General features: G+C 31.1%; 1 protein-coding gene across 1 annotated transcript in view; it reads left to right on the forward strand.

Annotated features, from left to right (window-relative positions):
- Positions 1–5355: 5355 nt before the first annotated feature.
- The window catches only part of LOC131843879 (zinc finger protein rotund-like), a 51221-nt gene continuing 40539 nt past the window's right edge, over positions 5356–16037 (forward strand). Inside the window, exons 1-2 of the mRNA XM_059192646.1 lie at positions 5356–5923; positions 8690–9254. Coding sequence (XP_059048629.1) covers positions 8847–9254 — 408 coding nt within the window. The 5' untranslated portion in view covers positions 5356–5923; positions 8690–8846. The remainder of the gene's footprint in view (positions 5924–8689; positions 9255–16037) is intronic.

The following is a 16037-nucleotide window of genomic DNA, read 5'->3' on the forward strand; positions in this document are numbered from 1 at the left end:
TAGACTACAGTGGGCTGATGGCTGATGCAAATCGTATATACAAGTAATTGAGTAACAAAATAAATCAGTCATATTGATGGCATAGGGACTGGCTGTATATAAATTACTCTTGAAGGGTTCTGACTGTACTACCTATTGAGATACAGAACTCTAGTAATATGAATATAAATTATAAAAACGTGACCTTTAATACAATTGAATTGAGTTTAAAATAGAACAACTTGATAAGATCTTATAGAATTATATAAAAAATCCAGGCGCCCACGATATACCGACAGGAAGAGGAACTTATTTGATTATTATAAACATTGGAGATCTGTGAAAAAATATCGAACCAGGTGCATGTATGGGGGAAGCATTGTTTTTTCGAATCAATCCAACATCAACCATTGTTTGTTTTGTAATGTAAGTGTACGAAGAACCGCCACCCTTTCGTTCGACGCCAAAAAACATTTTGACCACCCGTGTTTTGTCGGTAGCAAAAACAGACGCAAAAACTTCATTGCGTCAGTGAAAGTTTCTTTTTTTCTGTAGAAAATTGTACAATGAACATGTTTTTATTAAAAAAGCGGCATGCACGTTTGTTTTAAAATTTTTATTACTTTATAGCATACAGTAGTTAGTTAATATCTTCCTTTTATAAGCCTTTTATTTTTAACAAAAGCACTTTTGTTACTCTTTTATTTTAACAAAAGTACTTTTGTTTAAATAATAACTCTATTTTAACACCTTATGGTATTCTTTTCATTTCATTTATATTATGCCATTTCAATGGATATAGAATATTAGCTACCACTTTCCTTATCTGTTGTTCGACTGCATTATTAATAGTACTGAGTCCATGCGTTATCGGTGATGAAGATTTTAAAAAATCGGCTATCTATGCTCTTGAAACCCGTCTTGGTCTCAAATCCGGTTTCAAACATTTGCGTGATGGATGACTGAGCAGTTGCACGCGTCGTACCCACCACTGTATCCCTAATATCTCAATCTCCTTTAACGTTATCTCATTAACCATTTCCATTGCTGCGTCCATTACATTATCGGCACAATATTTACTAACAGAAACTGCAATGTACATAAAATTATTTATTTATTTGTATGTAGATCTAAGTATTATTAATGTTAAGCTATGGATAGAGTAGATCAAAATGGCGGACACCCAAAATACAGGTTTGTCGATACAACAAATTATTTGTTACTTCAAATATGTATTTGGAATCTAGATATTTTAATATTTTCACCTTTTATCTAAATTTAAATGGGTTTTAATTAATCTACCACAGACGTCTAAGATATAGTCTATAGAATAACATATAGGTATTACCTAAAAATATATTCAATAGATTTATAATTTGTAATAATAATGAAAAATACTAATTAAAAAAATATTAAAAGTCTTCAGATGGTCGTCGAATCGTCCAGAATCAAAGGTATTTTAGAGGATTTGAATTATAGCTATACCTACTATTTAGCTTTAAACTATATTTATAACTTCTACTATTTGCTTAAAATACCGACTGATTCTTCGGTGATAAACACCCTTAACAAACGTAATTAATTAAACCGGGAGATACTAGGCTCGCCTCTACAGCCTAATGATCTAGCGGTTTAGAACACAGCTTTACTTCCGATGGTCGCGGATTCTCGCGGCTATTAATTTTAACAACCACTGCATAATTTGACAAAGAAGCGGACGATCCAGATGGTAAGTGGTAACCGTCGTCACAACGAGCATCGCTCTGTTAAGTGAGATCCACTTAGTATCTAGCATGTTTCTAAATGCAAATTAAATGAGATGGTTGCATGTTCGATTCCTCGTACGGTACAAACATTTGTGTTCATGAGTATGATTGTTTGTATCTTAGTAATTATATCAGTACCTATAACATAAGCTCTGCTTAACTTGGGACTAGATGCCATTGTGTGAATTGTCCAGAGATATTGTATTATATTATTTTACATATTCAAGTAAATATTCATTTCTTACCTTGACTCACCTGTGTTTCTAAACCCACACCATGTAATACTTTCGTTTGAATATGACCCAATAATGAAAACGCACAATCGAAGATCGAATCTACATCCCACTGACTTCCGCAGCCAACACCCCAAAACAGGTGATTTAGGATCAAAATAAAAAAATCTATTCATCCAATTGTTGTCAACCCTTATTTTTGGTACTTGTAAAAACTCAATGCATAACATAAGTAGGAAGTCCACCAAATATAAATATAGTAATAAAAACTCAAGGACGGATGAAAATGAAATTCTTGTAATGAAAAAAAATTAACCCTTCGCAATTGTTCGACAATATGGACATAATATGACGTTACGTAATGGCTTTAATTTTTTATTATTTCACTGAATAATGGCATTTTTTAACCGACGTACAAATGGCTTCCTTTTTTACAATGCAAATAAAAAATATAGGTTCAATAATATTATGAGTTACGTTTAAAACGATCTGGTTACCTCTAAGTAATTAGGAACAGTTTAGTACCGTATGCATAGTCCAGTCATTTCATGAATTACATTTATAATTTTTTATGCATAAAAATATTACATCTAATTTTAACTAAGAAAACGTAATGGACTATTGTGGGTTTGTTCCAATTCTTTTACCTAATTATAGAATATTTGTTAATTCCATGCTTGACACAGCTATATCAAGCAGATTAAGGAAAAATTTGCAGTCATGTCGTATCAACATCTAAAGAGATTGATGGAAGATCGTGGAAAATGGCAAGAGCTTCATCGACAAGTGTCCGGCTCTTAAATTATGAATGATTGAATAAATAGAATATTATTAATTAAAATAAATAACTTTTGATATAAGACAACTTTTTGATAATATTGTTGAAATCTTCTATAAATATAAATTATAATATAACTATAATCTGCATATCTCAAGCCATTATTTATTTTGACGACCTCGGTGGTCTAGCGCACACCGCTTTACGACCGATGGTCGCGGGTTCGATTCCTCGCACGGCACAAACATTTGTACACATGACTATGATTGTTTGCATCGGTCTGGGTGTTTTTTATGTATAATATGTATTTACAAAAAAAAATATCTGTGTATTTGTATCAGTTATCTACTACCCATAACACAAGGTTTAGCAAGCTTAACTTGGGTCTAGATGACGCTGTGTGAATTGCCCTGAGATTAATTTTTTTTTTTTAAGTTTTATTAAACTATATAAGGTCAATCAATATATTTTGGAATTATATAAACTAAAATAAAAAGTTTTTTACTTCTGTGAATATCATCATCTTTCAGTAATATTGTTTTAATGTTCAAAAATAAATAAATAAATCTATATCTATGTCATATTTACTTACAAATCTGTGTATATTATAGGTAATTATATTCCAATTATGATTGTTCACAATCACATAATTTTTATGACAACTTTCTTGAACTATTTTTTAGTGAATGTTTTGACCTTGGTGTTAACATCGAAAGTTATTGTTAAAATACATAATTATGCATTATAATCGTAAAACAAGACTTTTACGACACCGGCCGTTCATTGTCAAGTCGGTTGTTAAAATATAGTTATAATAATGTTTCAAAGTGCCGAAAACTTCTGTGAACTATTTCATTTTTTTATGATATTTTTTAAGTAAGTAGACTGTTAATAGATTGCAATATAGTTAGAAAATCAAAGTTAACAATTCCTTAACATTATAAACCAAAAGCAATCAACATACTAGTCATGGAGTTAGACTATAGTACTGTTTCTTAGATTTTAAAAACTTTATTATGATGGTGACATATAACTAAATAAAAATTTGTATAATAATATGCTATATAAGTTACTTTAAAAATATTAGCATACAAAATAGATTATATATCTGAAAGTGATTGTATGACTAATATCTGTGTATAATGCGATATTTATAGTTATGTCAGAATGGGTATTAAATGATATAAATATTTGTCCTAGTTAATTAATAGAAATGTGTTTCCCTTACGACATTAGGTTTATTTGAATATTTTTTAGATATTTGAAGAAGTCTTTATAAACACAGGTATGTTTAATTTAATCATGTTTCTTAGGTAATTAAATAATAAATGTATATTAGTATTTAACTGAAACAATATGTACTTAGCTATGCAGGAAGTAGTAGGTTGATACATTATTTTCTAAATCTATCATTAAATTTTAAATAATTTGATAGTTTCTTAATAATTTTGCATTGCACAGCCTATTAGTTATTTTAGATATCATTTTACCTATACAGAAAACCATAGTAAAGTGGCTACTAAAACACCTGCTCTATTTAAAACATTGTACATACACCCGTATTTCTTTTAATAGGCTGAAGTAATTCTAATGTAACCTATCGTCATATACGCATATGCTATATTAACCAGTTATACCAGGTGTTCAAAACTTTTTATTCCTTTTATGCAATTTTCATTAAAACAAAACTACGTTAGTAAATGTATTTGTATAAATAGAAGAACTAAGAAACTAATCAACAACTTCTGTTTCGTTACTTTCTTCTTCCCAGATTTGTTACAATTCCTCTTATTTCATTTTACTATTTAAAATTGGACCGTTTCTGTCGCCATGGAAATGAATGTTTACTTGGCAGCTCCTAGTTACAATTTTAAATTCTTTTGCCGAGAAGCAATCGATCCTTGCCGGATCCGCTTCTGCATACAATTAACCACCCTCATTTACGTCTGGTCAATGACAGCCCTGTTTTAATCAATAACTTCTTTTTCGCGCGGCGTCCTTGGTTTTTTCCCCGGCGCGACTTTTTCTGCGCGTATTTCGCTTATTATGTGTCAATCGGTCCGCGTTTTTCTCTATGTGATGAGTCTACCTATCGCGCCTTACTTCGTTTTCGACGATTCCGCAAAAAGCCTAACAAAAAAGGCAAAAGCTCGGCCAAAAAATCGTCTACTGAACAGTATCTCGTATCGTTGGTCTTGTAGCCATTTTAATTATTATTTAATACCGAGGGACGAGCACGTGGCGACACGCGCTATCTCGTTTTCCCTCAAGGGGTGCAATGCGTCTGACACTCGTTGTCCCCTTCACACCAAGCCCACTTACACACATAAAAATCGTGAATAATAAAAAAATGTGTACACATTTTTTTCGCTTAACCGCCGCTTGTATGTGTGCGCGTGGCCTCACGCCGCCAGAGCGAGACGGCGCTATTCAGGTAAGCGGTGCAGACTGTCCCCCACTCCGATTTTTTAAGCTCCGCTGTCAATGTTTGCGTCCGTGTGATTTTTTTCATTTTTATGTGTTAGTGTACCCCTCGCGCGGTGTAGTTCACTTTTTCTACTATAGATCTGAATTTCAGTCTCGTTTTTGCCGCGTCGGTCTTAAGGCGGACTAGCGGCCGTTTTGTATTGCATTTTGTTGTTGACGCGAGCGGCCGGTGTAAGCTCGGAGCATACTCCGCCTGAGCTACATCGAGTCTAGAAAAGCCGGCTTTTTGAGCACATGTCTTGAGTATTCCTTCATTACTGCCACTGCAAATCGGTGCACACGCAAATCGCTGAGTGCGAAAGGGACAGCACGCCGCATCACGTGTGGATAACCCATAACTATAACAAATTATATAGCACACTAAAATATTGAGCACAAAAAATCTGGTAATTTTAATCCTAGTAACGACGGCCGGCATTCATAATTTTACTGCAGGGTCATGAGCACGCTCTGCGTTTTTTCTTCGCCGGCATTTTTTTAAATGTTTATTTGCAAGGCGCACGTGGATTTTTTGAGTATTTTTGGCGATAAAGCCTTGGACTGTTGCCTTTTGGACGTGTTGTGACGTTAGTGTTACCTGTTATATGTGATATATTTTTAGTGACATTTAGATAGGAACAAACTGTGATTTATTATGGTGATATAGTTGGAGTGTGTGAAGATCTTTTGGATAGTGCCAGGTATTTTTTTTTAATTTTTTTCGGCAGGTTCCTTTTTTGTCTATGTATCTATCTATACATATCGCGAGGGTGAGGACTTTCTAAGATGCCTCCCTACTAAAGTGCTGTAACTGTGCGGACTCGGTCGCCGTCTGTCAAGCGCGACCTTGAAACATGGCCGGACTATAAATACGGAAATATTTTCGGACAGTGTGCCGAGACTTATTTTTAAATTAATTTAATTTGCGACACGTTACTTTTCGCATCACTGTTTTTAAACATACATGTTTGTCAATATTGTGGTAAAGGAACCTGCTTTGTTAATTAGTTTATTTTACTTTTCGGTTATTAATTATAACGATAATTATATTCACTGATAATTATGCGATAAATTACATTATTTCAAACATATTATTAATAAATAAATGTATATTGTATTTGAAATTATTAACTAAATTAAACAAAATAAAAATAAACATTTTAAAATGTCTACTAAAAATCTAAATTAAATAAGTGTTACCAATGAATTAATGAAATGAAAATTAGATTATCATTAATCATTATATCCACATAATTATCAGTGATTAGTTATCACTATAACAACCCTGGTTAATTTTTTTTTTTTAATTCTGAATCGAAATCCAAAATGTTGTTGATTTCATTGAACCATAATTGTTACATTTAGGTTAACTAGCAACTTACATGTAAACTCAGTTTACTAACTACCAATAAAGACATTTGGTACGAGATTATTAAATATAAAGAAAAAAAATGCAGTGTGATATAAAAAACATTGAAGAAATAATATGAGCTTCTACCCACAACGAAACATTTTTAATATTTTTAACAAGTTAGTGGAATAAATTAGATTTTATAAAAATCCTAATAACCAAATTATATGCTCAATTTCTTTTAAATGCAAAGGATTCTATCTTAGACATAAGTCAGACTTTTTAGTCATGTAGTAATGACTAAATATGACTATAATAAAATATATGACTAAACGACAAAATGGGTAATTACCCATAAATAATTCCATAACTGTCAACATTTTTTTATTATTCTTCACAAATGACAGTAAAACACCTAATCGGCGTTTAACTGATGCCTTACCCTCAATGCACCTATAAGTACCTATTTTACACAATAAAAATGTAGCAACCTTACTTCATCCAATATCAGAAACTTCTCGTCCAACAGCCTTGTATTGCACGCTTCAGTAACTACGAAATCTCCAATAACTACCCAGTAAACGCATATTTTAACTTATCTGAATAAAAAATTAGTTGACAGACTTCGTTTTTTGCCGGCAAAAACCCGAGTATACTTGACAACAGTAAAAAAAACAAGTGTCAATGTGTCCACGACAAATTGATCAACAATCCGTGAAACAATTTGCCGAAAATAATGTTTATTAATGTTGTTAATTAATTAATCTAAATAATATTATTATTTTTGTTAAAATAAATATTTATTATTTGTATTACATAACAATAAAACTGATTTAGATTCATTTATAAGTTACATCTCTATTAATTCTAATTAATTTACATTCCATAAATACATCACTATGTGATTAAACTAAACCAATCTATGATGAAATGATTTGTTGTAAAAACTTAAAAAATATTTGTTGTTAATTAATTACTCAAAAAATATACACTTCTATTATAATTATTTATTTACGTTTGAATATGTGTTACTAATAAATAAAACTAATTAAAAATAAGATGCTACTTCTAATTAAGTTCTATAAGTGCAACACTATTTGTTTTCGTTATCCATAAGTCGATACACAAAACGACTCCGGAATTATATATATGTGTGAATAAAATATAGTAGCGAACATAACATAAATGAATCGTTAACAAAAAGCTAATTACTTGCCCAAAGCCACTTCCCTACCAAACTAGTATGATTACAAATCTTGAAGTCGATCAAGCGTGAGGCCCTGTATACATCACCAAATTATCTACACCATTTGCAGCGACCGAAATCCTAAATTCCATCCTCTAAAACCACTATTGCAATGCCATAAAGTCGAAAATCCAACGAGGCCTCTCGAGATCAGACGAAAATGGATGTGGTAATCTATTCTATACGCGCAATTATATCTTTGACAGCAGAGTATTACTGAGTAAGTACAGCCAATAGCAAAAGTAAGAATAAAAAAAATAGTCTTATTAGTCACTTTTAATATCATTTAACGTAACAGAATTTATTATAATTGAAATTTAGGTATCATATAAAAATTTCTCAAATGTATTGTACAGTCAAAATTTTAACATTGTAAAGGAATAAAACAACTAATTAATTGTAGTTAGGAACAATTTCTTTCAAACAATAAAACCCCCATCATAATCGGTCCATTCGTTTAGAAACTACGATGTCACAGAAAAACCCTCAAACATACAACTTACAAACTTCCACCCCTCATTTAATGTAGGGGGTTCAAAATGTAATCTTGTATTAAAGTCGACGCACGTTGTACGCACGCCTGTACAGGCAGTATTATCGAAGCCTTATTTGATGTGGCATGTGGGCTAGGGGATAGATCATTGACACAACCTACACGACTCGTCACCTGCTTGCGCGCGAAAAAAAACCGCAAACTTTTTACTCTTCAAATCTAGTTTTAAATAGACAAACAACTTACATTGCTCCTCACTTCCAAATGATTGAATCGTGTTACTTAACAAGAATTAATTACTTATTGGAATCAGACAACATTTTGGAATTCGACAACGAGATTGATAGAACTTCATGCAACGTTTATTATCTTTCCAGCCAATCAAAAACGGTGGATCTCGATAAATTCCATGACATACAAAACAAAGGACAACAAGTGGATATTAAGATACAAACCCTATATTTTTATAAGATAGTGCCAAATAACTGTAGATAAGAATTTATATATTTAGATAGAAATTTTAAAACAGTCAAGATGATGGAAGGAAGGACTATAGACTACAGACCGGACGGCGGCGGTCTGGATTACCACAATTCGCCACTAATGGCAGAAATACCAATAGACAATTACTCCCATATACATAGAAGTATAGAACACCTCAGATCTATAGGAGTGCCTCCTCCTATAGACCATCACAGACATTTAGCTACAAACTTAACAGATTTAAGAAGGTACGAGCATCCAGATGAAATTCCCGAAATCAAACCGTCCGTATTAAGATTATCCGAATTTAAGAGTGGACTGCAAGATATGATTAGAGCAAGTAACGATCAAGAGAATGATGTTAGACAAATGACGCCTCACGACGACGGACCTAAAGGGTACAGCGCACCATCAACTCCACTATCCGAGAACGGTGGCCAAAGCATCCAGGAAGAGAAGGTTAGAATCTTTTATGTTTTTATAATGTAATAAACTAAATACATCATGCTTAATCCTTGAATACTTCGGAAGTCTTTAAGTCTTCTCTTGACGTCATTACGCTGGTAATATTCGGCGATTTTAGTACATTGTTACCTGAGTGATCATTATATGAAATCACGATGCAAACGTTTGTTCCGCGTGCGGGCCTATTAATCTTGCGATGATTCTAATATTATATGTCGAGCTTCGTGTTCTAACGTAATTATACTGCGTTTGTATAATAAATGTTGGAAATATTGCCTTAAGTCTTATACGAACCTATGAGATGAAATGTTTTTTTAATATCAAAATAGTAACCTTCAGGATTTTGTCAAATGTTTGATTTGTAATCGTATCTTGTGCCTCAGTAGATCCTTTTTAGGATTCTTCTCTGTATTTTCTTAGAACTACTTGTTTGAGTATACTCGAGTGAATTTAAATATTCCGCACTCAAGATCTTGAGTACTGCCAAATATTCAGTCATTGGTTTTTGAGTACTTGTCTATTTGAATACTGTTTGTGTAATAAATATAAGGCTTCCTTATTATTTTAACAACTTCTTGTAATATTTTAAGATTTCCTGCTATATAACATTGGCTACGAGTTGTACTATATTGAAATGTAATTTTTTAATTCCCATCAATTGACCTTCGATGTTTTAAGATGACTTTAAATTTACATATCTTTTTTAGAATCTATTATTAAAACATTCTAATCAATTTAATGCATATGTAATATTAAGCTAGCTTCAATATTCTTATAGAAGTCTCATTGAAAACATGAACATATAAAATTTTAAGTAAAACAAATAATTTACATTATTATCATCCGAATGTTAAATAATTTCTTGAATTCGAAACGAATTCTTAAGTCGTTAAGACACACCGCAAGGTCTCATTTATGTTATGAACAAACACACATTTCATTTCTGTGTTGTATTATGGACCCTTTATGAGCTTAACCTATGAAGATGTCGGGCACAACTTATAAGACGATTTTCTCATAATTTCTCATCAAACGATAGAGTAAATTAAATTATGAATTGCTGAATTATTCCGGACAAGGATTATTTAGCATCAAACCAAGCGGGTCTATTAAAGGTACTACACGACAATATGATGACATTAAAACATATTTCTTTAGTAAATATATTAAATTTCTCTATTACTAAAGTACATGTATTAGAATAAATAACATGTCTATATAATATAGGTACTACATATGATTAGATATATATTAAAATATAACTTTTCAGTACATAAATTCAAATTCTTTACTTGTATAGTACAGGTAACAAGGGACTTGTATAAATAATATGTTGCACTATATTCTGCAATTACGCGTATAAATATGTGTGGATCTAATTACATTGTTTTTACATTTTCAATATATATTATTGAAAAATAGTTATAAGAAATTAATCTTCGTTATACAATTCATCTATAACTATGATAGTTCCTTCAACAAAACAATTGTACTAATACAAACAGATATATTCAATATTAGTATTGGACGGGGATTGAACACGCGACCATCGCAAGTAAGGCAGTGTGGAGAACGTGGAAGCACTAAAAATTTTCCAAAACTTGTAACAACACTTAAAACTACACAATTTAGACAACTCATGAATTATTTACAATTATACTAATTTACACATAATGCAAGTACTAACCTTACCAGGGATGCCAATTGTATGAGAACCCTCTTTAAGTTTTAGTATTCGTACAAGTTTGTACAAGATTTTAATCTACGAAAATTGGTCAAAATGTGACGATGTACGAGGTTAGATAGCCAAAATGAGCGACCATACAAAATTTTTGGCTTTACCGTACAAACCGTACCAGGATTCTCGAACTGCTACGAATTTTTAGACTCGTACAAATTTCTACAAGTTTTTGATCTACGAAAATCAGTCAAATTATGATGTTCGAGCTTAGATTGCCAAATTGTCGCTCAATTTTATTATTAATCATACGAGATTTTAGACTTTACAATACAAAGTAATACGTTCTGTGGTTGACAGCCCTGAATATAATGCTGTTTATATCTTGAATATAAGAAACAATAATTCTATCTCACACAGTTCCTTTTTGAGCTAAAATAAGATCTATGTAAATATTAATCAGTATTATTTAAACAATACATATACAGACAATATACGTAATTTGTATATAATCCCCTTTGAACTAGTTAGAGCAGAGATTCTTTTTAAGTTTCAGCTCAAACTATGTTTCGAACTGACGGTGGATTTCACTTATCTGAAGTATCTCAAGTCTACACATTATTTTTTAATCTAAATATAATTAGATCAATACTTATTTTAATTGAAACTTGCTTGTTTCTTGTACGTTTTTCTAAAGAGTATTTTTATCTCAATTAGAATGTAACAGATTCAAAATCTTAATTCTTGTTGGAACTGAATAAAGAATTCTGCTTTTAGATCTAGTTTTGCTCTCTAGGATCAGACTTATGCTCTCTAGACAAAATATTTTTATTTGTCTAGAGAGCAAAACTCTGATCGTTTATTATTATTCCCAAAGTAAATTATGTATTGCGTCACCTCACTAAAATTTAATTATGATATAAAATATTTTCTTATATATATATTTATATATAAACAACAAAAAATATATTAACATTATTATTATTATTATTATTCTTATTTACGATTGTAAATTTATTCTTATTATTCATTAGCTTGTTACAAATCTTTTATACCTTTAGAGGAGTCCACATATTGTTGTCCTGTTGGAAAACCTTCGCGAAGCAGGCATGATACCTGAACTCGTGTATGAGTATTTTTTAAAATCACATAATGCGTTTTGATATTACCATCTAAAACGAATCCAGCGCCATTGGCGGAATTACTCTAATAGTTATTTCGTCAATTGGTCGAAAGCCTTAAGTGTTGGTTGTTAGCTTGATGAGTACGGATGTACCTTGAACGCAACGGAGGTCACACAAAGCCGGGTCGCTCAGAGGTTGTATAGGACGAAGCCTATTGTCTGTTCGTTGGTTTTTTTTAATGCAATTACATAGATAAAGAGCGTTATACACAGTTAATAGAATTCGGCGTTTTGATGTTTTCCTGTGCGATGTTATCATTGATTTAATTTGTTTTGTTAATGTGTTAAGTTTTATGATTGCACTTTTGTTTTATTGAACAATGTTGTGTATTTCAATTTATGACATACTAGCTGTTGCCTGTGATGTCTTTCTTTATAGTATAGGATATATATTTTACAAGCGAACTTGCAGATCACTTGATGGTAAGTGATTACCGCCGCTTATGTGCACACAACATCAGGAGAATTGCAAGTGCGTCGTAGTCCTTTTCAGAAGGAATAAGCTCTTTTCTTGTAGGTACAATACCGTATCGGTTCTGAAATACTATTCCTGGAAGATGATTCCTACAATGTAGTCGTTATCTCTCCTTTTTAGATAAGAAAATAGCCTATGTCCATCTTCCTGGAAGAAGCTGTTTTCATGTCAATGTAAATGAGATCCATTAGGAGGTTTAATGGTAAAAAGATAACAAACAAATAGTCACACTATCGAATTAATATTATTAGTATATTATTCATAAGTTCAATGTCAAACAAGCTGACAGTCCACCAGATGGTAAGTACAAAATTATGATAGCCGTTATAAAAAAATTACGTCCGAAAAAAGATTTTTTTTTGCGAATCCATGCAATCTCTTTTAGAATCATAAAAAAGTCGACCAGATCCAAACCTATGCCCTAATGTTCTAAGGCAGGGTGTTATCCACTGGGCTATGACGTTCTCAAAAAAGAAATATAAGCGGTTAATTTAACAATAAACGTATATGTATATATATAAATGCATACCGTATAATTACTACATATATAACAACATTTTTATATACCTACAGTTGTAGTTTTTGCATTTGAATAAAAAAAATAACTCAGATAAGTGTGACCCGGTAGAATTCCAAATGGTTACAAGGTCACTGATAAGTCCCCTTCAGCGATGTATTATGTAATCGTGTAGTAAACATACGTAAATACTTAGGGTTACCATTACAAATAAAATTAAATAAAATCTATATATTAATACAGAACCAAAAACGTTGTACCTCTTTTTAAGAAAATTGAGCGGACGGTAGTAATTAATTTCGCACACTTATAGTTTATATAGAAATGGCGTACAATGCTAATATTTTATTAAATTATGCATAAAAAAATACTAATATAAAAATAAAAATATAAATAATATTAGTTTAGTTTAGTTTCATTTATTGACTAATGTATAAAACATCTTTACATATATAGCAAGTCATAATATACAATAATGATATTTATAAAATTTATATTTGATTACATACAATTAAATTGATATATTAAATTAAATAAAATAATTTATTTTATTAAATTAATTAAATCAATAAAAAAATATTACACACACTACCATAAACTTACAATTTAAATTAATTATGGTCTAATTTAGTCCATTGTCGATCACTAATAACAATAACTAGATAATCCGGAAAACTTTTGCCATGTAAATAATTTTGGGATACGGCCGGCCTTATCATGTAGGGCTACAAATAGCCTATTATCAGAGAGAGGGAAGGGGATTCTTAGTAACAGGGAATGGAACCCATTGGTAACAATGTACCACGCGGTTCACCCTGGAAATCATTGTGGTCAATTCCAAGTGAATTCATAACAATTGGCTAACTGATCTGACCATTGACCATCATGCTAAAGTTATCCTCCACTGGTGCCCCAACAGCGCATACCGTTACGTACGCGTGCGTACTCGGAGGCACCATTCCATTAGCAGCCATTTAAAAAAAGGATCTATTGTCAAATGCTATCAAATATAAACAAAAATTACATGAGATTCTTCCGGTTTCGGAGGAATTTGATAAGAAACGCTGTGAGTCGAGATATTTATATGTTACATGTATCTTCACGACTTATATTGCGAGTGATATGGACAGATAATGTCCACTTGATATGTTCACGTTTCGTTGCGTATATTTGAATTTATAATAAAGCGGTGGCTTTACTTCTAATGGTCGCGGGTTCGATTCCTCGCACGATGAAAACATTTGTATTCATGAGTATGATTGTTTGTATTGGTCTGGTTTTCTATGTATATTACGTATGTATTTACAAAAAAATGTGTTTGATTATTTATAACAGTTATATAGCACCCATAACACAAGCTCTGCTTAGCTTGGGACTAAATGTCGCTATGGATTCTAGGGTTATTATTATACTTGTACATAGAAGATTAGGTAAATAAGTTATATGTTAATAAAAATATATATGTACTTTGAAATGACATCCTTAACGTTAATCAAAGCATTCGGAATGAGTGACTGTTTACATATAATGTTTGTGATTGATAATCGATTAAGTTTGCTCTGTAAGTTATCTGTGCGATACGACCAATCGATTCAAGGTTACAACATTTTTTTTTAGAATACAAACCGGGTTACTGTCCAGTTATTACTGTGCCATTTTCTTTTTTTTTTCTTTTTACATATTTCGGGACAAGTATATACCCATATTGGCCACTTAAAAAAAAAAATATTTTTACATTCAGATTTATTTTTATCATTACATTAAAAATTTTTACCTAATAATATTGACCATTTAAAATAAATTAATACATAACTCTAGACAATTAATACAGCGACATCTAGTCCTACGGTAAGTAAAGCTACACAAGCTTGGCTATTAAACAACCAATATAAATACTTAGATTTTTTTGTAAATACATACATAATATACATAGAAAACGCCATTTCATTAATCCGTTTTTTATTGAATTCAACTTATATTTCTCTAGTAGTAAATAGTATATGTGTATTTCTGATTATCTCTATATTTATTTATTTATTTATTCATAACAATAATTATTGTGTCGAATTTCAAAGTACAAAATGAAATCTAAATCTAAAATAACAATGTCAAAATAATAGTACCAATAACAATAGAATCAATAATAGTAATACCAATAATAATTTCCAAATTGAGCCACAGTAACGGTCATTCATCAAAAAATTCGTCTACGGAGTAAAAGCATTTTTTAAGTTAAATTTTGAAATTGTTTTATAAATAACATCTTTTAAATCACTAGGCAATCTATTAAATAGTTTTACAGACTGATAACGTGCACGTTTAACAACCTCTAGTCTAGGTACTATCTTAATCATAATATCTTTTCTTCTTGTGCATTCTCTCTGCTTTTTCTCTTCTATATATATAAAACATCTTTAACAAACTAATTTAATCTGGGAGACGATGGTAAGCTTGCCCCCTAAATCAATAAATTCAAATAGACAAAGTTAATTGTAGCGAGGTCAACATTAGATGTTTTGTCTAACCATCCCATCCCATCTGGGGAAGTAGTCGTGAATATACATTTATTCTTACGAATACGTTCAGAAAACATCTTAAAGTACGAAGTTATTGAAATGTCGACTTTGAACAGTAGTTTCGCCGTTTCTAGAACCGGTCTTCAAAATTAGTGTTTATTTGGTACCTACTTCGTTCATTTTCAATGTGCAAAACTTAAATATTATATTATTTTATCTATTTTTTTCATATTGAAAACCTATTCATATTAACAATTTTGTCAAAATAACTGAAAAATATTATACTTATCTTTAAGTTTCTTTTTAATAATATGGAGAATAGTAGATGTAGGTTTAAGTGTTTTTAATAGTTAAGTAATTACTTTAGTTTATATATTATACATTACAAATACTTGAAATTATTGATAT

This window comes from Achroia grisella, unplaced genomic scaffold, assembly GCF_030625045.1.
Source record: "Achroia grisella isolate CSIRO2021 unplaced genomic scaffold, CSIRO_AGI_Agris_v1 utg3539, whole genome shotgun sequence".
In the NCBI taxonomy this organism is placed as follows: Eukaryota; Metazoa; Arthropoda; class Insecta; order Lepidoptera; family Pyralidae; genus Achroia; species Achroia grisella.